This window comes from Electrophorus electricus, chromosome 5, assembly GCF_013358815.1.
Source record: "Electrophorus electricus isolate fEleEle1 chromosome 5, fEleEle1.pri, whole genome shotgun sequence".
Lineage (NCBI taxonomy): Eukaryota > Metazoa > Chordata > Actinopteri > Gymnotiformes > Gymnotidae > Electrophorus > Electrophorus electricus.
The window spans coordinates 6460390-6482175 of NC_049539.1; the positions used below are offsets into that span (position 1 = coordinate 6460390).

The window sequence follows — 21786 nt, forward strand, 5'->3', positions numbered from 1 at the left end:
ATGCTAGCAAGGATGTTACTAGCAAAGCCTACAATACAGACATCCATTCAGCAGGGACCTGATTGGTTCTCAATGATCTTAGAGCAGCTATATACATAGCTTGACTTCTAATTATCACACATTTTTCTGTTATACCAGAGATATTATTAACAGATAACTTTGATTATACTTACCTGCCTAATGGCATACAAATTATGTCAAGTTGTTGAATTTTGGCCTAATGTTGTTACCTTTCAGATCTCTTTGTCACTGAAAATTACAGTGACGGAGTCTGACTGTTCTTTGAAATATGTGCATCCATATTTTGTTTGTATATTGTTAGTTATGCAAAAACCTTTACTATTTCAGTTCTCAAAAATGGCTTGCCATTAGTAGTATTTGCAAATTGTATCTTAAAATGTATGCTTTGCAAAATACCTGAACAACTGGTGAAATGAGTGGCCTTGGTACTTTCACTTCAAGTGTGGCATGAGACATTATTATGTGTAAATTAAGCATTACAATTTACCTGACTAGGCTAACAAGAATCACCATAAATTTATAATTGCTAATCACTTAAAAATATGATCATGAGTACACTGTTGCAATATGTTATTGTAATCCAATTCTTATACATCAGATCCACCAAGAGAAATTGTTGCAAAGTAAAACCTGTAATGTAGTCTTAAACTTCGAGTTGTACCTTACTACTAACAAAGCCTGTTTTATGGAGATTTCTCAGAAAGGGAAAATCCAGTGCTTGCCAAAGTGACATGCTTTCGTTTCCCAACGCCACATCACCCTACAGTTCTCTGTGAAATGTGAAGCTGTTTATCATAACTCCCAGCTCCTCATTTGCTACTGAGCTTGTTACTCACCCCAAAGAGAATGTGCATGCAGTGATACGGTGCCGAATGTTTATTTTGAACGCAGCAGCCTCTGATGCCAAACTGTTCAGGTTAGACTCGCTGAAATGCCTTTTATCTCTCTGGGGCAAACCTCAGCACTGCCGGTTCACACTGCACAGGTACAGTCTGCACGTAGGCGCCTCTCACGGCCCTGGGCCCTCTGCCAATACGCAACCAAGAAAACTATTGTTCATGCAGGTAGCTTTGATAAAGTATCAGCTTCTACTCATCATCTAAACAAGTGAGCATGTTCTGTGCATCATTGATGTCTGGAGATTGCAGAGAACGCAACTGTATACAAAGTGCGGAGACATAAACTAGCAAGGTCCTGACTGCAAAGGCAGGCATCTTTGTTTGTACCTAATTTTCCCATTGTACTCCAGAAAACAAAACAAAAAAAACTTTCAAGCATTATTTTCCATCCACTCCCTTTGGCTTGGGTTACACAGAGGTCAGCAGGCTGTTTTGGCACAATTTTCAGGTTGGCTTGCAGTTCATCTGGAATGTGGCCAGGTTGTGTTCAGTTTTTCTGCCTGATGATGACAAATTTGAGATCTGAGACAGTGGTAGTAACCAGCTAAGATTAATCAGGATGCACCTGAGCATGTCAGCTTGTGCATTGTGCAATTCAGAGAGAGAGAGAGAGAGAGAGAGAGAGAGAGAGAGAGAGAGAGAGAGAGAGAGAGAGAGAGATAGAGGGGTCTTTGACATAGAGGAATTGTCCTGTGTATCTGGTCAATGTCAGCCTCAGCATTATCCCTCCTTTCAATCTGGGAATTTGCCCACAGATCTGAAAAACAGACTGTTAAGAAATTCAAACATCTGCATGCTAGTTTTGTGATAGAGTGTTCTGATCTGACTGAAAAAGGCAAAAAGCAAAAGAAGCCTTACTATAGAAGCCAACTGAATAGTATATCATAATTAATCGTTGTTGTTGTTTTGCTTTAGAAAAAACATTTACCCCTTCTTTTAATGTAATAGTTAAAAATCTAATATAGAAATATAAATATTAAAGTAATATTATCTATTGCTACCTTTAGTTTCACTTTTTTTATTTTAGTGATCAGAATTATTCAATCATTCATTCATTCATTTCTTCATTCAGTCACTTATTCACTGGTTCGTGTGTTTATTTAAATTGGGTGCAATGTGACCTGGATTTTATATAATTATTACTTGAGTATTGGCATTAATTGATACCAGTACGCTCAGGGATGTTTAAAGATTGTGAGAACATGTATGTATGTATTTTTTAAGAATCATATTCTCTGAAGAAGAAGAAAAAAACCCTGTTCAGATGTTTGGAAAACAGCCCCGAATGACCTAAGCAAACAAGTTTTCAGACACTACAATGAAGAGAGAAGCGCTGTTTTCATGTCAGACCCATAGGGGGCAGCATCACAAATCAATCTGAGAACAGATTGCATCAGCCGCACAGGTAGTGGCCTAGAAGGAATTCAAATGGACTGGAACTGCAAAAAGCTTTGACTCATTCTTGTGCATTCGGGCATCGAGCCCTGCAGTCTCTGATCTGAAATCACGGTCAAATGTTAATCCACGATCTTGGATTTCCCCCCTAGGTAATCCATGACCTCAGATCCTCGCTACTCTTGCTGAGAAGAGATTTGGAAATGAAGAAATGCCAGAAAACGTATTCATTTCTAAAATATATTATGCATGAGGTTGTCATAGTGTTTGGGTTTTGTTGTTAACACCACATTAGCTCCACAGTCCTCCAAGACGCGTCATCCTGATACAACCAGGAAATGCGTAACGACCAATAGGAAAGGAACGAAGCGCTCGGTTTGCGTGTTTGTGTTGGGCAGTAGCCACGAGAGAGTTAAGGGTTGCGAGAAGAGGGCCGCGTCGTCGTCGTTGTGAGCGCACGGCTGCTGCTGATATGGGGATTACTTGGCGGCGCTCAGGACCCTTTGCACAAGCCCTCGCTCGTGCCGGCGTCTCAGCAGCGCCAGCACAGGACAAGGCTTCTGATTCGCCCAGCACGCGCTCATATTCAAACAAGCCTGCAGACAGCGACATACTCTTGCCGTCACACACGCACGCACTCCCCCACATACGCACGAGCACACGCACACCAGCTTTCAGCACCTCGGGAAGAATTAACTGAAGATTAACTGGATGCTTCTTCTAGTTATCTTGTGTGTACATGCTCTCATGCCGAGAGGAAGAATGCTGACATCCAAAGTTATTTGCTTTCTTTAAAATGTCAAAAACCTTTGGACCTTCGTGTTTTTTGGGGTATGCATTAGCAGGCCACTTATACAAAAATAAAAAGTATTCCAATTTAGAAAAGTAACTTTTTATTTTTAATTCAGAAATTATTTACATTTTTATAAGCTTGACAGTTACCACCTGCTTTATTCCAAACACCTACTTTGAAAATACACTTACTTTATTGGGTATCTATCTATGTTATATTTACATTTACGGCATTTAACTGACAGTTTTATCCAAAATAACATACAATTATGACTGAATACAATTTAAGCAATTGAGGGTTTGAGGGCCTTGCTCAGGGGTCCAATAGTGGCAACTTGGTGGTAGTGGGTGGTGAACTGGCAACCTTCAGATTACTAGTTGAGTACTCCATAATGACCACTGATGAACAGATATTACTAGTGAGGAAGACCATTCTCAGTCCAGCCGTGACACTGAGACATGACACTGGTATGGAAGTGGATGTTTCACTGCTGTGAGTTATCAAGCAATGTATTGCTGGAGTTTTTTAATATGGTGATATCAATGCTGGGTTGAGACTGGTTTGCCCCCCAAAATATATTTTTTTGGGTGGCAAAAAACTGATTTTGGAAGAAGCGGGGGACAAAAATATATATATATATATATATATATATATATATATATATATATATATATATATATATATATATTTTTTTTTTTTTTTTTTTTTTTTTTTTCTAGCTTAACACACATAAAAGATTATCTAGGCATAACAAAAGCTTAACTCTAAGTTAACCCTAACCTCACTGTGTTGCCTTTAAAAGTTATTCTAGATGTTGCTCAGTGGCGAATGACATCAAAATGATCTTATGCTATCAGAAAAAAATGAAGGTTCCAAAAGCAATTTTACAACAGACAACTGCACCCATGCGTGACGACTCTTTATCTGTCAACTCACCTGTTGTTCTTTTATTCCTCTGTTCTTGCAGGGTACAAGAAGGACACAACCAAAATAAAGTACTCATATATAAAATGTAGAAGGGGCGGGGGCTTTGCCACACTTCAAACATGAATCCCGCACCCTGGATCAAGCAGGAGACACGAGAGTACGGGTCGATGCTTAGCATAGATCCATTAGCACTTCATATTAGCACACAGACAAAACACAGCTAATGTGCTTTGCTCTCTCCTTGAACCAGGAAGCCACTGTTAGCATGACAAGAAGAGGGGACGAGAACATGTCATGAGGTGTGTGTATATATGTATGTGTGAGGGGGACTCGTCAAGATGGTTGAACTTTAAAGGAACAAGTGACTGGTAGAACACATCTCTCGCCCTCACACACACATACACACACACTAGAAACACACCCACAACACACCTGGAAACCTTCTCATCTTACTCAGTTAATGTCCTAGTAGGGTTCATCTCCCATGAAGGTCATGTACGAATCATCACTTCACGAAGCAAGTAGAAAAGTTGTATTAACAGCTATTCCAGTTACAGTGATTTAGCAGAAAAAAAGGAGGCTTATGGAAGAAAGTGAGTCTTACATAAATATATACCCTTATTCTAGGAGAATATAGCCAAGAGCCAAGGCTCCCAAGATGCCTATAATCACATATGGTGTAATAATTCATATATACTTGAAAAAAACTCACAGGCTGCTGTGAGTGCTCAGTAGCATTAGGGATAACAGAACAACTTTAACTACTCTAACTTCTTTTTGTTGTTGTCGAATCAGACCGTTTGAGATGATCTGTTTGAGATGACCATTTTGCTTTCACAGTGCAGGCTGCAAATCGATGCCTTTCTGGTTAAATACCCCTTATTTGCTACAGGTATGTTTATTTAAATTTGTGTGCTTTTATTTCCTTGATGTCTGCTTTTGACCAAGCCCACAACTAACCTGAACCGGTGACTCACACTTGATATGAGTGCTGATATGAGCATTGTGGCTACTATAAACACATCAGTGTAGAAAACACAGAACACAACTATAAATACTTTAGCATGGCATTTCAAGGGCTAAAGACTCACAGGTTAATTGTACTGTTCATGTCAAAGAAATCATTGTTTAGAGCAGATTTATGGCTATTTAGGTGATTTCTTTTATGTAGGAACCAAAGAACTGGCTCCAAGTTTTAAACATCCATAGTTCCTTATGTTCCCAAGTAAGCAATGTTTTTGTATAACTTTGAGAAGAATGAAAGGATGGCGTAAAGACGCCACTGAGATCTCAGGCACGATGATAAATGTGACTAAGTGTCAAGACGTGCAGGAAAAATGACATTTTCTGATCGGCGCCATTGTTCTGAGGACAGACAAGATGCCACTCCCTGAAACTGAGCATCTTCGCATACCACCTGGCCTGTGAGGTTTGTTACTGAATTTCAGGAAAATATTTAATGTATTAAGTCCCTCCTTTTTAGATAATCTTTTTATTAGATCAAAGTTCAGAAATCCAGTCTGAATACAGAAGGGAGAATATGGAGCTTTAAGAAGTTAGACATTTATTAAAGATTTTGTGGTTGTTATGAAGTCTTATAAGGTTTCTAGCAATTTATTTTAGTAATATGACTATTAACAGCTTAATATGTCAATTAAAATGTCATTTTTTTAGTAAATGCAGTAAGAATGAAACAAGTGACATAAAGCTGAGGCAGTCATTGAGTGATTGTGAGCTCTGGTTTTTATATTCAGTTGCCATCATTTACTTTTAGCTCTGTTGTTTATTTGCTTAAGACTCTTTACTGGAAAATTATAGAACCTGTGTGTTGAGTAATAGGGCCAAACATTTTTGTATTTCAACTCATCATGCAAGTGTTTGTGAATATGTGTGAGTAGTTGTGTGCTTTTTTTTCCAGTGGTTCTATTCAAGGTAGAGGAAGTGGTTATGGTTCAGTGAGTGCCCATTATGTGGGAGTGTGCAAAATCTACACATTGAAACGATGTGTAAGTCAGCTGTAGTTGTCTTAACTTGTTCATTATGTGTCAGTCTGAGGTGATCACAGGCCTAAAATGTACACTACTAAAGGTGCAGCCATGGAACACATTTATGCCTTATGTTCCAGGTAATTATGGATCACACTGAAATGGATGATAACCATCAGCGACCAAAAGGCCAGATACTTGCTCTGCTCAGGTGCAATGGAGCAAACAGGACATACCTGATGACACGATAAAGGACATTCAGGTACCTGTCTGTCCTGAAGGGCATAAGCATTCTTATACAGATACATACACACGCTGTGGAGCAAAATTCCCAGTCATTCTCATTTCTTTGTCTTTGTAATGCTTTGGAGATTTAGACCAATAATGTTGTTCAGTTAAAGTATTCAAATGTAAGCAGTATGTGAAATCACTTACAAAGTAATTGCATTGATTTAATGAAATCTTGTGCAAATCCACTGTAATAAATTCAGTTCACACTGTAACACTATTCCAATGTTGGTTCATACTCTATTGAATTATAGCACAGGGTGTTTGAAAATTAGGTTGTTAATACCAAGGTTAAGATCTCGAAATACCCCTAATCTTTAAACTTTTGAAAGTCTACCATCCTATTGGTTCCTTCATAATTTGTCTCAAAGTATTCAGTGCAAGCCACTGAAAAATTCATATACTGGCTCATATGGTTTAAGACATCTAAGATACCTAGTATATCCACCTACCTAATGAACAAATGCTGCTCTTTTATAAAAACACAGGGTCTGAAGCATCATGGGAATTAAGTGGACCTCTATATAAATACACTGGGCCTCAGTTATTTAATTAAAGTCCTGGGAACATATATTTAAACTGGTTGTATTTAAAACTTGAGTGTCATATTACAGATCCATATCTGAGAACTATCCTAGTTTGGTCCTAATAATCTAATGAGCCAGTGCGATTTTTACATCCTCCTTTGGGGGACTTGGAGCCTTTCAAACGGGACTACATGGAGAGAATCTGCATCGTTCAGTCCTGCATGTAGAAACCTATCATGATTCTGAGAATTATTACAGAGGACCTTGCTTATGCAAACCTACATGTACAAACCTACCATGATTTTGACAATTATTTTGCAAGTTTTGCTTTCACTTGCTAAATTGGTTATGCATGCACTAGCTGAGGATACAAAAGACATATCCATATTCAGAACCTCTAAAGTCACATTAGCAGGGAAGAAATTCTGCTTAAGTATGCAAACATTGTAAAGTCACCAATTATTCATAGTTTTGTGTATGGAAATTTTGCGTGAAAAGAAGACCAACATTAACCTAATTCCCTGGGGCTTTAATCTGGATCCCAAATATTATAATATATTAAAATTAAATATTAGTTAATTTACCTATAAAGTATAATATAGTAATCTGTGCATTGTCGTGGGTATGTTGTTATAATTTGAAAACCTCAGTTGTTCCTGTAATAAAACCATCCTGTGATTCCTAACTGTTTTAGATTACTTTCTTACTGATTTTTTAATTTATTTATGAATCACTTGTCATCTGTCCTACTGTATGCAATTCCTCTCCTCAGTCTTGTGTTACTTGTTTTACTCCCTTAGCAATGCCCTTTGTTGTATAGCATGCTGCTATAGCAAAAGAATTTCAATATTCTTGAACATTCTTGAATGCTCTCTGTTCTGAGTGCATATGACAATAAACCTGTCTTGACCTGAATTATATCTAATCACTCAATGCTTTACCAGTGTAGGTTATATCTTCAAAATATGCTCTGATGTGAAAGTATTGTGGAGTCACATGCCATTTTAAAAGAAAGTATTAACGAGTGTTCAAATTTTATGCTCAAGACCACATCTGAACTTAGTACCTGTGTATTTTTTTCTTTGCGAGGCTCACCTGAGATCCATTAAGATATCATTTGCTGTTAGCTGTGAGATGAACATTGAGCCTCTTGTTCCTTTGTGCTGCAAGCACAAGCATTTGTGAGCTGTGACCCCCTGGTGTAGGGCTGTCAGACAAGCTCTCCTGCTACAGGGAGGCCCACCTTACATGTGTTTGCCATTCAGATGAATTGAGCTGGAACATGGATGGGTTTCAGTGTGCAGGTGTTAATCCTCTTCATGCACAAGAAGAGAGTACGATATGTGTGAAGATATGTTTAGGAAGTGTTGTTTATGTGAGTGATCGTTAAATGCTATTGCAAATCATGCTTGATTGTGTGTGTAAGGTTTCGTGAAGATGAGTATGAATATTTGTGTTTTGACAGTGTGAGCACTGAGATCTGTAGAAGAGTATGTAAAGGGCTTTCTCCTAAATCAAACATCTCAGTGCCCACCTGACCCTTCTTCATCCCTGCTTTCTCAGATACTTAATGGGTCTTTTGTGGTTGATAAAGAAATTGTGTTTGTGTGTGTGTGTGTGTGTGCGCGAACCTGCGTGTGTGCGTGTATTAGTCATAATTGCATAATATAAACCTTTAAGAGATTATCTGAAACCCACAATGTCTCATTAAGTCTTGATTTATAGGACATTTTATTACATGGGCAAACCACTAATATACATTTATATTTCAAATTACTACAAAGAGGTGGGTTGTGGTAGGGTTTAGGACTGGTTCCCTTTTCATTCCTGGATGGTAAACATAATCAATTAGCTCCCCCTAAAATTAACCCAGAGGCTGTCGTAGAACTCATGGTAGCTGTGAACTATTAAGATATTTTTTTGTCACCTATAGGCAAAATGACAGGCAATGCTCAGCTGAAGGGACATGTATTCTGCTTAGCCTAATACATGGGTTATCTATGGCCCACAAGCTTCATGGTACTGAATGAATGTTTTACTCATATTTGAAATTAGGATAAACCTAAACACTCATCATATAAATGAATTGGCCAAGTAATATACTTGGGGGATAGGTACACATAATTAAATGGTTCTTTTTCCACTTGCCTCTTATGGCCTTACCTCCTGGTATCACTCCATACAAACTGGCTTGCACAAAGATTTGTCTCCTATATATTATGCTAACCTATGTGTATAATACAATTCTACCAGATTAATCGAGTAAACTACAACTTTTACAAATTTATTGTAAAAGATTTCCTTGGTAACAATTTAGACCAAGCTCTACAAACTGCACTGGATAATCGTAGTCTATATTTATTTTTGTTTGGTTGCCTTCTTGGCTGTTCCTTCTTTTTTATTTAAATCTGAGATTTTTTACATGCTATTCAGGCCATATTAAAATAATTCCTCCAAAAGTAAAAACATTAGTGTTTCGCAGGCCTGCTGTTTGCTTTATGATTAACCCTGAAGCTATTCATCCTGAATCACAGTGCTGTCAATATTGACAACGATGTTACAGTCTATAGAGAATGAAATACAAAATAGTCAGTGACTCTTCTTTGACATCGCAGTGTCTTTACACAAATGGACACCACGTTTAGCACCCCTTCATATCAGGTTAGCTTGATTTATGTTCACAATACATTTCACGTACATTCCGCTCTTTCAGTCGGTAGATATCGCGCGTCCTGGAATAAAAAATAACCTGTCGCTGGCCAGTCGCTCCTAACAGTTATGCGCCTTCTTCGCAGCTGCATTGTTGGCATTCCTACTATGGTTCAAGACAGAGTTCAAAACAACAGTATCTATCAGGTGAGACAGTTTTGCGTACTGTAGCCTGAGTAGGTCAGAACCAGAATGTGTAACAAGGTTGACAGGAATGTCATGTTGTCGCTTGGTCTCACGGTCATGGGGATGGAAAACGATGCTATGGTGCATCCAAAGACTTTTCATAAGGATCTGTGCACCTGTTTTATTTGGGATGTTTTCAGTGAGTGAGGCTGTCAATCATATCAGCGGGCTAAACTTTTGTCCTCTCTTGTCTTTCTGCTTTTAGGAGCACCAGTGGCTGGAAAGGTTCACTCTGCGGGCCCTAAAGCTACATTTTCACTACATAATGGAGAACAGTTAGATGCCTATCTATTTATTTGCATAAAAGCACAGATTTTAACTTTTACGCACATAATGAGCCATTAGTTTCAAGGATACTTTGATTGTTGCTCTAAAACCTGGAAAATAGTTTTAAGTAAACTGCACATTGCAGCACCAGAATGACAAATTCCAATTCTGAGTATAAATTAAAAAATGAAACAGTAGAATAATTAGGTTGATTAAAAATACTTTCTGGAAGCACCTTTTGTATATACACTTAAAGAGGTACAAGAATGCTCAGTCAAAATTGTTCATGCTCAATCAGATTGTGAGGTTAAGGCTAATTGACCATCATAGACTTTATCTGGGATTTAATTTTGGGCTCTGACCAGGCCAATTCAGCTTCTTGTTCTTCCACCACTGTGCAGTCTTGTCATGTTGAAAGGTGAAGCATCTTTCCATTTTCAGCTTTCTGTCTGAGGACTGCAGGCTTTCTGTAGGAATTTGCCTCTTACACTATCCATCAGGCATCCTAATCCCATTTGACAAGACCCCCCTCTTTACAGGAAAAATGTTCTTTGCATGGTAACATCCAGAACAAGATGTTTGATGTTCTCATCTGACCAGAGCACCTTTTGTTTTGACTGAGAATCCTTAAGGTGCTTTTTAGTATCACATGACAAGATTCTGATGTTTTTGTTTTTCCATTTATGGACTGTGCTGTTTTCAGATCCAGGCCAGGTTTGTGGAGTACTCATGATATGTTTGCCAGAGCAGGTCCTTGCTATTGGCCTCTCCTTAGCCTCTCAGCTTTTTGCGTAGTTATCCTGTCTGGAGTGATCTAGTCAAGGTCTGACAGGTGTCACTTGTTAATGAGGCTTCTCAATGTGATACTTAAATCCCTTATATCTCTTATTTTCCATTTCCTGTCCTGTTGTTTTCCACAACTGTTATTTTGAAAGAACCTTTCCAGATTTGGTTGCCAAGCAGTAAAAGTCTGAAGAAATAGCTTCTTTTATTGTACACGAGACAACTGGTGGGTGTGACATTACCACAGAGGAGCAAAGCATGAGTTCAGGAGTCAGTAAGAGACAGAATGTAACGTAAGGAGGCTAATCAAGATGCGAGTTACGTTAAACAAACACATACATTTATTCACACAGAAACCAAATACGATGCAGCAATGAAGCTAGCTTGAACATCAAACACCCACAACAGAACCATAAGGGTTTATATACATACGTAAATCACCAGCAATTATAAACAGGTGTGACACATGGGGGTCGTGGCCACACAGACGAACACACACACACACACACACACACACACACACACACACACACACACACACACACACACACACACACACACACACACACACACACACACGGGGAGGAGACACTTGGGAGGACGGGCTGTAACGTGACACAGAAAGAGCAGTTAGTTTATGTGATCTGTAATGTGGTTTGATATACCTGAAGTAGTTTACAAATGGGGACTGATGGGAGCTGTTTACTTAACCAAATAAATATTATTTCACTGTTGTAATTTTGAATCAAATAAATGTTTTACAATAGTATTTTGACCCAGCTAAAGTGAGTTATTGTGTAAAGCAAATTGATTTATTATTTTATTATTATAATTATTGTATATAATTTATACAATGATATACAACAAAAAGTGCACATTTTGAAAAGGAAGATGCCTTTCTATGACCAGTATACATATGGGACAATCAATGTGTATGTAGGAATCATAATCTCTTGATTTATTTTAATTTAGATTAATTTCATTTGATGCAATCCGAATATCTAAGGCCTACTCAATTTTTTAAAATGGTTATATCCATTTTTTTTTTCACTGGACAGATTAATTAACTAACTAAATAATTAACCCTTTACATTCAAAAGAATAAACTAATAAATTCCACCAAGCCCATACTTTATATATATATATATATATATATATATATATATATATATATATATATATATATATAGCACCTTTACCAAATCAGTTTAAAGTACAAAGTTTTAAGTGCTTTTAACTTCTGAATCAGTCTTTCAGTTGGAGCTGAACAAAATCTCTTTATTGTGCACTTCTCAATCAAAGGCTTATCAGACTCTATAGGATAGATGGGGTCAAACTGGAACGATAGGGGTATGAAAGGACTTTACATTGTACAGGGAGGAGGGAGATCCTGAGAAAGAATAAAAAGACAGACAGAAAAGAGAAAAAAAAGACCTGGTGCTTGTTCTCAGTGCATCACAGCATCTGAGTACTAAACTCTTCTCCTACTTCAGTCAGAGAACCAGGCTGGTCTAGACCTCAGTTAATGACAGTGATGAAGAAATATGGAGCACACACCACCTGTGCTCCACTCTTTCTTAATGCAGCAGAGGGAGGCAGGGAGGGAGGGAGACACAGAGAGAGAGAGAGAGAGAGAGAGAGAGAGAGAGAGAGAGAGAGAGAGAGAGAGAGAGAGAGAGAGAGAGAGAGAGAGAGAGAGAGAGAGAGAGAGAGAGAGAGAGAGAGAGTCAATGGCTGTATACTTAAATACGTAAAGATACAATAAGCAACAGATCATGTATTGCTGTATACTTAAATACTTAAAGATACAATAAGCAACAGATCATGTATTGCTTACCTCTTCTGGGCACAGTATAATGCATTCAGCACTGGCAGTCTAACAATGGCCAAAGTTTTCTGTTTTTATTTTATCTTTATTTGTTTGTTGTATTTTGAAATTTGAAATAGGGAAGTTTAAATTTAATTCATTTCATTTACCTTTAATTATCCCAATAATGTGCAAAATGTGCAAAAAAGACTTTGCACAGTTAAAGGCTGAAAATGCATCAGTGTAATTCAGTCATTTCTTGTTTTTTAGAGCAATTACAGTAGGCCCATGGACACTGACAGCATCAGAGAACAGAGGCAAGAGCAGGGATGTACTTGGGTAGACACCGTGGCTTTATAGGTTAACCCAGAATATTTGTCGTGCACAACACGCTCTGAGATGCATCAAAAAATCTGTGATCTGTAGGGCTAAACAATAATTATTACAACCATGTCCAAGCAGTGTGTTTGCTAAAATAGGATATAAAAAGATGTAAGGATGAGCATAAGCAGTGAGTATCAGCTTTGAGTTTCTTCAATTCATTCCAGTGGTGTAACTAGAAGGTTGTCAGATAGAAAGTGTCTCTGAAATAATATTAATTTTGTATGCAATTCTCAATGTCACTATCAGCAATGTGTATGGTGAAATGTTTTACCATATGCAGTCCTACTGCAAACCTCTCTTATTTGGTGAAATATTCTAAAATATTCTATTCTAAAAAAGGACCTTGTTGAATCTGTCCTGCACCTTGAATACTGAGAGTGGGTTTTTAAAGCACATTTCAAATATTTCCTCAGGACTTTCTCAGGCACATCTTGCAAACTCAGTGCAGAAATAGTTCAGAAATAGGGACCCATTTTCAGAGCGGGCCAGGTTAGTGTGATGCCCAGCATGACAGTATGCTGCCAGGGATGAGGTAGCACTCAAGATGGTGTCTTTGAAGTTCTCCATGGTTGCAGACATTATGAGGCACCTGCCTTTGAGCCACAACTATCTTTCCCCTGCTGTTTGTAAACAAAGAGCCCTTGAAATATGAGGCTCATCATGAGGGCAACAGGGGAACTATAGGGGTGTCCGAGATATGAACTAACATTAATCATACACACAAAACGCACACAGTGTTGTATATTAAAACACAAAATAGCACATTATGGTTAGACAGGGAACAGTGGAAGGGCAAATGTTAGAGGATCATATTTACCCTCTTCGGTAAAGTGACATTCTGGACATTAGTGCTTACTTGCTTTTGTGCCATGTTTTTAATAAAGTCTGTCTGCTTTAGAAATATTTGAAACTGAACTGGTAAAGGCCCCTCTCTCTGCAGTGTATTATAGTTTTACATCAATTCTACGCTGACTTGACATGTAGCGGATGCCAAGCATCGTTCAAATGTCCAACCTGACAGATTTCAAGGAGATTTGCTCACAAAGCACACACATTTCTGATGTTACAAAACCATTTGTTTATCTAGTCAGTACATCTAAAGGAATCTCCCTACAAAGTGTGTTTGTCTTGAGAACATGGAGGAGCTAGTAGTTACATGTGTGTGTGTGTGTGTGTGTGTGTGTGTGTGTGTGTGTGCATGGTTCCATGATGCCGTGGCGCCTTGTCTTTAGTCGTCAGTGCAAAGGTTGTGTGAAGAGATACTGTCAGCAGCAGGTATTACTGGCCTCTCTCTCGTTCTGTCTCTCTCTCTCCCCCTTCTTGCACATGTTATCCTTTCATCCTTTCTCCAACCTCTCCATCCTTTTGCTTTCGTTATACTGCTATTTCCTATTTGTACACACACACTGCCCCCACCCCCACCAGTGCAGAGGTCTGGGCTCTGTAACTAAGATGGAGATTAAAATCAGTCCATTGACAAACCAGCCAGTTAATTGTCTATGATTATCCTTAATGCCTCTTGACAGAGGAACATCCTCTACTTGATTGCCCATGCCAGTAAAGCGTGTCACTCTCTTTCTCTAGTGTCTTAAAAGTGCTCAGTCACAAAGCCCTTCATTATATGCTTGTAGGCGGTCTTTTTCTTTTTTACTTCCCACTGACACATGCTGAATAAACAGACAGAGCCCCGAAAAGAGCTGTTTTATGTTGCTCAGTAAAAAGGGTTCAGAGTTTGTTAAACACTTTCTGCACTTGTAATATATACATGTAATACACTAAGTAATATATAGAAAATGTTTATTAATTACATTTAATACACATTTATGTCATGTATATTCAGACAACTATTATTAAATGTATTTTTAATCTTTAATAATAGAGAAAAGAGGGAATACTGTGTATCCAGTCTGAATGACTTACTGTCACACTTAATTTGCAATCAGTTTAGTTATAAGATTATAAGACTTTTTACATCAAAAACAGAATTGTGATTCCAATATACCTTTTTCCACTCTTAATTTGCAAAGACATAAAATGCAATTTCTTTTTTATAAACAGGTATCATCTTTCTTTAACACACAGCTAGCTAATTAAAAAATATTCTGAAATGTTTTGCGGAATTTAACTAACTTTGGATCAGGTATCTACACAAACAGCTTTTCAACTAAAACATTTCAACAGGTCTAATGCTCAAATACTGCTTATAAATAGCTACACATATTTACAGACTAAACAATCACTCTTTCACCCAGTGGGTTAGATTTTTATCATTGAGGTACCGTCAGCACAAATTGTGTTGTCCACTATGTATCTGTCTCACCTTCTGATCTCCTGGCTCACTGGTGTGAAGCATCATGTCAGTACTCTCCACCCTCGTACCTATATGGATGCGTCACCCTCTCGGGGTAGCTGTTGGAGCTGTAGCTGCTGTAGCGGTAGCCCTCGAAATTCTCCACCCTTTCAATTTTAGTGGGGAGCGGGTCCTGGTAGGAAACAGCTGTTTTGATCACACCTGAGTCCTCTGGAATCTTCAGCTCAGAGTAGGAGGTGGGGGAAGACTCCTCCAAAAGAGAATTACAGTTAGTCAGTCCCTTTACGTCATAGACGTTCTCCCCGTATTTCACCACGGAGGGCTTGGGGCAGGGTTGGTAGGACACCTTAGTTGTGGTGGTGATAATGGTCTGGAGGGCTGTGGGTGTAGCAGGCCCGGGTCCTGTGTACCTGCATGGGTATTCGCTGTTGTAGTAATGGTTAGCATTGGCAGGGAGCTGTGGGTATTCCCCACGATCCCCATATGGCCCTTTGCCCAGGATCTGCTTCCAGCTGTGGTGCTTGGCAGTGGTGTCTGGATAAGTGCGCTCATGGTTCGGAAGCACGCTGGCAGAGTGTGGAGTCCCGCTTAAGCTGGGCCCACCCTTATTGAGCTCAGCCTCATTCTGTGGGCTGACGGGGTCCTTGTACAGTGCCGGGGGGTAGGGCCCAGAGCCCAGGTAGCCTGGCACCGCAAAGTCATATCCACACGGTGGACGGGGCATGTACAGACGATGATTGGCAGGCTTCTGCAGGGTGCTGGAGGTATCAGCCATGGTGGTGGCACCATGGGTGTCGTAGGGGAACTTGTAGGGCTCTGGATTCTGAAAGGCAGGGTAGTGCTGGGTCTGGATGGGGAAGTTGGATTCAGCAATGATACTGAAACGGTCTGGGGCCTCCATAGTAAGCTGGTGGATGTTGGGGAAAGGCATATCGTGGTAGCGTCCAGGCTGGGGAGAACAAGAATTATTATGTCACAACGGCTCTGCCTACATATACTACCATTTTTATGATTTGCAAAAAAAAAAAAATTAAAAAAGAATTATAAAAAATAAAAAAAAGGGGGTGATTCAAACAAGATCAAAGTTCATACAGGATCAGGCAAAATGATTTTATCCTACATTTTAAAAGAAATAAACTGAAGATTAAGATATCATTATTATTATTATTATTATTATTATTATTATTATTATTCTTATTTGGTGGTGATGTTAGTAATGTTTATTATTTTAGAACTGTCTGTCTATATTATTATTCATTAAATAAGGAAACTACCTATAAGACAAATGCTGTAAATGTAAATAGTATTGTACATAAATAAACATGAGACAAACACATGACTATTATATTATTAGTACCATTACGTGCAACAGAGAAACGGTCGACAGAAACGGTTGTGAAGTATAAAGTCTAATTCTCTTAATTATTTAAATACATTAAGTTAATGAAGTTTTTTCTCTGTATAAAAATGTTTAAATGTTGCTGACTTGATTTTTCCCCTCACGTAAGGAAAATAAATCGCACATAGCACAGTCAGCCTCTAAAACGTGTGTTTACTATAAATATTTGGGAAATGAACATGTTGATGGTGGCTGGTTAGTTGACGTGACAGTGCAGAAATAGACACGAAGTTCGAGTTTCATTCAGTCTGATCTGACGTTTCCTAATTAACGTAGGTCAGATTTTAAATTATAGCTAAACTCTCTCTTCGGACCCTAACATGAGTTTTCATAGGCGTCTATTGACAGATTAGACAATTTAGAACATGTCAGTTTAGACAGGTGATTACTGGAAAGTGGATAATTTAATAAAAAAAAAAAAACCAATATTCAAACCGAGGCTGATTTATGTTTTGCTGAGTATCCATATTCAGAGTTAACTTTTGCAAAGGTACGCTTAGTCTATAATGAACAGACGTTCACCACTTTCAGTAACAGTGAATATCTATTAATTGCTTCCCCTACCAAAGTAGTATTTTGCTAAGTAATTTCAGGTCTGCGAATTTACATATTTTCAAAAACAATGCAGAGACAGAACTGTTGAAGTTATCCGTGCGAGCGCGAGTGTTTTTTTTTTTTCCTTTTTTTTTTTAACCTCTGGCTCTATGAGTCTTCTTTTCTGAGCAAAATGAGGTGAAGACATTCTTCTCTTCACCGCGCTCCTCCTCGCCTCTGTCTCTGACTTGCTCTCGGGCCTTGGATGGTCGTGGACTCCTTTAGCCTAGACACAACGAAATAGCAAGGCTGCGTTATAAATGCGATACGCAACTACTCAATTAATATCCAAAACTGAATTTTGATTTCAACCCCAATAAAAAAAAAATACTAAACAATAACTGTTACTTAACTAATATACAAAAATAAAGTATTTTATATACTCTTAACAGTTATTCTAAATGCTACCAGCATACTTGTTTGTTCTTCATTTAAGAAATTATTTTGATATAGCATTTTTTAGTTTTTCACATTGAATTATTTATATTTAAAACGTATACCACAGAGGATTCACCTTTAAAGGGTAGCCTACTATGCATATATACCTAGGATATTTCGAGAAGGCAAATTACATACACAATATACAAATATTATGGGGCAAAATATTTGGGTGTGTAATGAAGTTGTTCATCTACGCTAGGCTATTTGTAAAAACACAGGATAGCAGTTTAACCGTACCATCAGGAAAAGATAAGCACACACCTGGAAAAATATGGCCTTGCCATCCACTCTCCAGAAATTGGTGACTGGATACCCGCTATGCCCTCGACATGGAACCAACTCAAGAGCCGAGTTGCAGTTAGGACAAAGCTTTTCTAGGAGGGACGTAAAAATAGAAGAATCAATACATCGTACTATGTAGTACGTGAAGACTTAAGATGTTATTAATTATTAATCATTTAGTACCAAAACTGGGGAAAAATAGATAGATAGATAGATAGATAGATAGATAGATAGATAGATAGATAGATAGATAGATAGATAGATAGATAGATAGATAGATAGATAGATAGATAGATAGATAAGGGCCTTCCTCTAATATATTAATATATCGGCAGTTTAATGCATCAAAGAGCAGTTTGATGAGCAGTGTCAACTACTTTAGTTGACACTGCAACCAAAGTTCACGTACAAGAAAGGCCGTCGGAGAAGGTCATGTTCCCTACAGGGACATTAAATGACCCAAAACGAACCGATTTGAAAACTCAAACGTTGTAAGGTAAACGTTGTAGCGTTTCACCAAGGTGCGCTGGCGAAGGCACGTAAGAAAGTAACTTCTCAAAATGAAACTTAAGCAATTGTATTTGCAACTTAATGTAATTCAGAATTGTATTCACAACGTTGCTTTGGTAGAAACGCTGTGTAGCTATTCACTAGAGCTATAGGCTATTAACAGGCTTTGTTCACTAAGATGTAAGTAAAATTAGTTATGTGTTTATGCCAACTTTAGATCCTATTCAGATAACGATCAACTCTTAGTAGCCTATAGTTTTTAACCAGACCAGATTATAATTCACTGTAATTTAAATGTGTAAATCTTACTTTGCTGCTTTTGACGTGCTTTATCACAGATGGCTGGCCGTAGTTGGAGTTTGCTTCCATCCGCTAGCGTGCAGTTCCTGGAGCAAACTACAACTCCTAAACAAGACTTCTTGAGGATTTGACAATTGTGGTTATTTGTGTTCCTCATTGCCCAGCCGCTCAAATGGCGCTGCGCGTTTTTGTCCTCGGCACTGTAGATATATCGAACATATCCATCCGTCCACTCCTGGAAAGCGTCGTATTGCTTCGTGTCCTGTAAAGACAATTCATTACGAATATCCTTTGACAGCTCTCAGATTATGTATTCCGGAAGCTGTAAATAGGTCTACTCAGGAATGCTACTGAGGGATGAACGTTGGCGGAACAATTTAATCTATTTATCAAAAAAATCTGTTTAATGTAAATGAGACATCTAATAGTAAGTGGCAGAAGCACACCGCAGTGTATCCAACTTGAATAAATTAGGTAAAGAACATTTCCAACAAAAACACAATTTCATCTAGAAAAAAAAAGTTCACCTCTGTAATTTGCGTAATGTAGCCTACATAAGCACAACGTTCATTTCCAAAATGAATATTGTATAGGAAATAGCTGATAAGTAAATGTGGGTAAATAAATATTTACCTGTGGAAGTTTAGGGTCGTTGATATCCCATGTCAGCTTCATTCCGAATGAGCATACACAATCTGAGTTGTCAAACTGATCTGACGATTTTGACATTGTACGAAGCTCCTTGAACTCGTGAGGAGCGCCTTTCTGAACTCGGTCACTGAGGTGTTTCAACTCCGAACCATATCGACCATCAGAACGTTTACGCTTAGTAAATGTTGTACATGTTTGGAGTAAACATTTATTTTACGAAATTAATTAAGACTAATACCGTTCAATTATATCCACAGTCCCAATAAACCTGGCCCGTATTTTTCTCAATACATCGCATAAATCCACGTAGCGCCGCTTCCATACAGGTGCGCGTCAAGCGGCAAGCACTGGGTAATGCTCACTGGTAAGGGCTGTGTCGTGCTGTCTATGTAAAGAGGGAGGGAGGGCCGGCCAATGCGCTGCCTTACCTCAGTTCTACCGAAGACAAACAGACTTTCCTTTTACCTGATCCGTGGAACTGACCTCTAGTAATGGCGCGCTCCTACACCATTACAAGTCTAAGTTTGCTCATATTTAGTCCACGGACATTGGTGCATCTATCGAAGCCAAACAACGTAGGTCTACAATAAAATTTCCAAAAAATCCACATGTGACCTGTGTATAAATTAAGAGACTGAATGCTAATGCAGGAATTATCGTTATAGGGATCCAATAATTTACTCTGATGCGTGCAGTTTTTAGAAAGAAAAATACTATCGCGGCCAAAAATCTGAGCTGACGGTTGAGAACTCCAGGCAACATACGCGTCAGCGAAATTTTACGAGCAAGTTCGACTGAGACTCAGCCGAAGGTAAAGCTCACAGTGCGCGCACGGGTTGAAGAGTTGATCCCATGTGTGATGTAATCTATTGGAGGTCATTAGTTGTTATATGTAAACGAAAAGCCTTTCTGCGTTGCTGACACAAAACAACAAGGACTGGTCAAACAAAACAAACCTCGCACAGTAAACAGCCGATCCATTTCAATTACAGCTCCTTTCTTAAAGTCACATTATACTTAAATTATACTATTATAAAAGCCTTTAAATATCAGGTGTTAGTTAATCCCACTTTAGTCTTTCTGGCTTTTTTAAACTTTCTTTTTAATGTTTATTCAGTTGTTTCGCGGCTGAGGTATGAATCTTGTAAATGTATCCCCAGAGCTTGCTATCTGAACTAATCAAGAAAGTAGAAACTTCATTTTTCAAACCAATTTGTGTACAGACAGCGCAGATAGAAAACGTTTTGCCTATGTACACCTGCAAGTGTAATGAAGAAATTTTATTTATATTTACAACAGAAATCCCTTATTTCCCCCTTGAAATAATACGTTAACAAATATGAAAATATCAGTAATGCCATATTTCGGGTCGGTAAAATATCTGTACTGCGGTCCCAATATAGTGCATAAAGCGTGTCTTGGATGATGCTCTTAGCAGACTGCACGAAAAAGTAATCTTTTTCATTCCTTTGTTATGGGAGTATATTGTAACGGGTGCCTCATGATAATTCACCATCCGTGAATGAACTGTAATGTATGAATATAGGATGCTTTACGATGCCATTATAAATACAAACATAGTTAAATATAGGAATAATAAGTAAAATAAATCAAATGCCACTTTTAAGCACAGGCTCGTTTTTTTTCATACTTCTTATTTATCTATAGACAGGTTGAGGTATCTATATCCAGGCATAATTTTAACAAAATTAACTGAGTTCGTGATGTGATTTATGTCATAATAGGTTTGCTTCTTTAGCCACATTCTTCCCCTTCAGACGTTACAGTGGGCTCTAATATTTTATGCAGGCGTTTCGGGTAACTAATTCAGCGCGTGCTATGTGCAGTTCCTATCCTGTTTGCTCTTCTTGAATTGTCAGGAATTAAACTCAGCAGTTCACTCGAAGAACTGGAAAGGAAGCTAGGACATAGCAGAGAAAACGTTACCATATAAAATTAATAAAAACTGCAGTTATAAAAATGCGTTCATGTTATTGCAAGTCGTAAACTGTCTTAAACCTTTACCACGTGCGCCTGGAATAATTATTTTCGAATGAGGCGCACCTGTGTTAATCTGCGTGCTGAGGAGTCGTCGGTTTCGAAATTATGAATGTAAGTTTATTTTGCTAACAAATCTGATTACATTTATCCTTTCAAAAAAAAAAAAAAATATATATATATAGAACAGCTATGCCTAGATATATGACATGAGTAACTAATATACGAGGGATGTATGTTTATGCTGTTAGTGTAACGAATGTGAAACATCACTGAACTGCTTAACCTATCGTAGCAACGGAGGCTTTTCAAGATACCCTGTAATATAC

At 38.2% G+C, this 21786-nt stretch overlaps 1 protein-coding gene across 1 annotated transcript; it reads right to left on the reverse strand.

Moving 5' to 3' along the window:
• Positions 1–14744: 14744 nt before the first annotated feature.
• gcm2 (glial cells missing transcription factor 2) lies at positions 14745–20277 on the reverse strand. Its single transcript, XM_027013616.2, has 5 exons — positions 19442–20277; positions 18818–19070; positions 17978–18090; positions 17376–17501; positions 14745–16231 (listed from the first exon to the last, which is right to left on the reverse strand). Exons 1-5 carry the CDS (start codon positions 19535–19537, stop codon positions 15329–15331), a joined length of 1491 nt encoding a protein of 496 aa, XP_026869417.2. The 5' UTR covers positions 19538–20277; the 3' UTR covers positions 14745–15328.
• Positions 20278–21786: the final 1509 nt, after the last annotated feature.

Bases quoted from the DNA above. Each gene is read 5' to 3' on its own strand.
- gcm2 (XM_027013616.2), bottom strand. From the start codon at position 19,537: ATGTCAAAATCGTCAGATCAGTTTGACAACTCAGATTGTGTATGCTCA. The intron at 18,091-18,817 runs GTAAGATTTACA...CGTCCCTCCTAG, and splicing joins AGCACGTCAAAAGCAGCAAA to AAAAGCTTTGTCCTAACTGC. The intron at 16,232-17,375 runs GTTAAAAAAAAA...TGTTCTCCCCAG, and splicing joins GAAGACTCATAGAGCCAGAG to CCTGGACGCTACCACGATAT.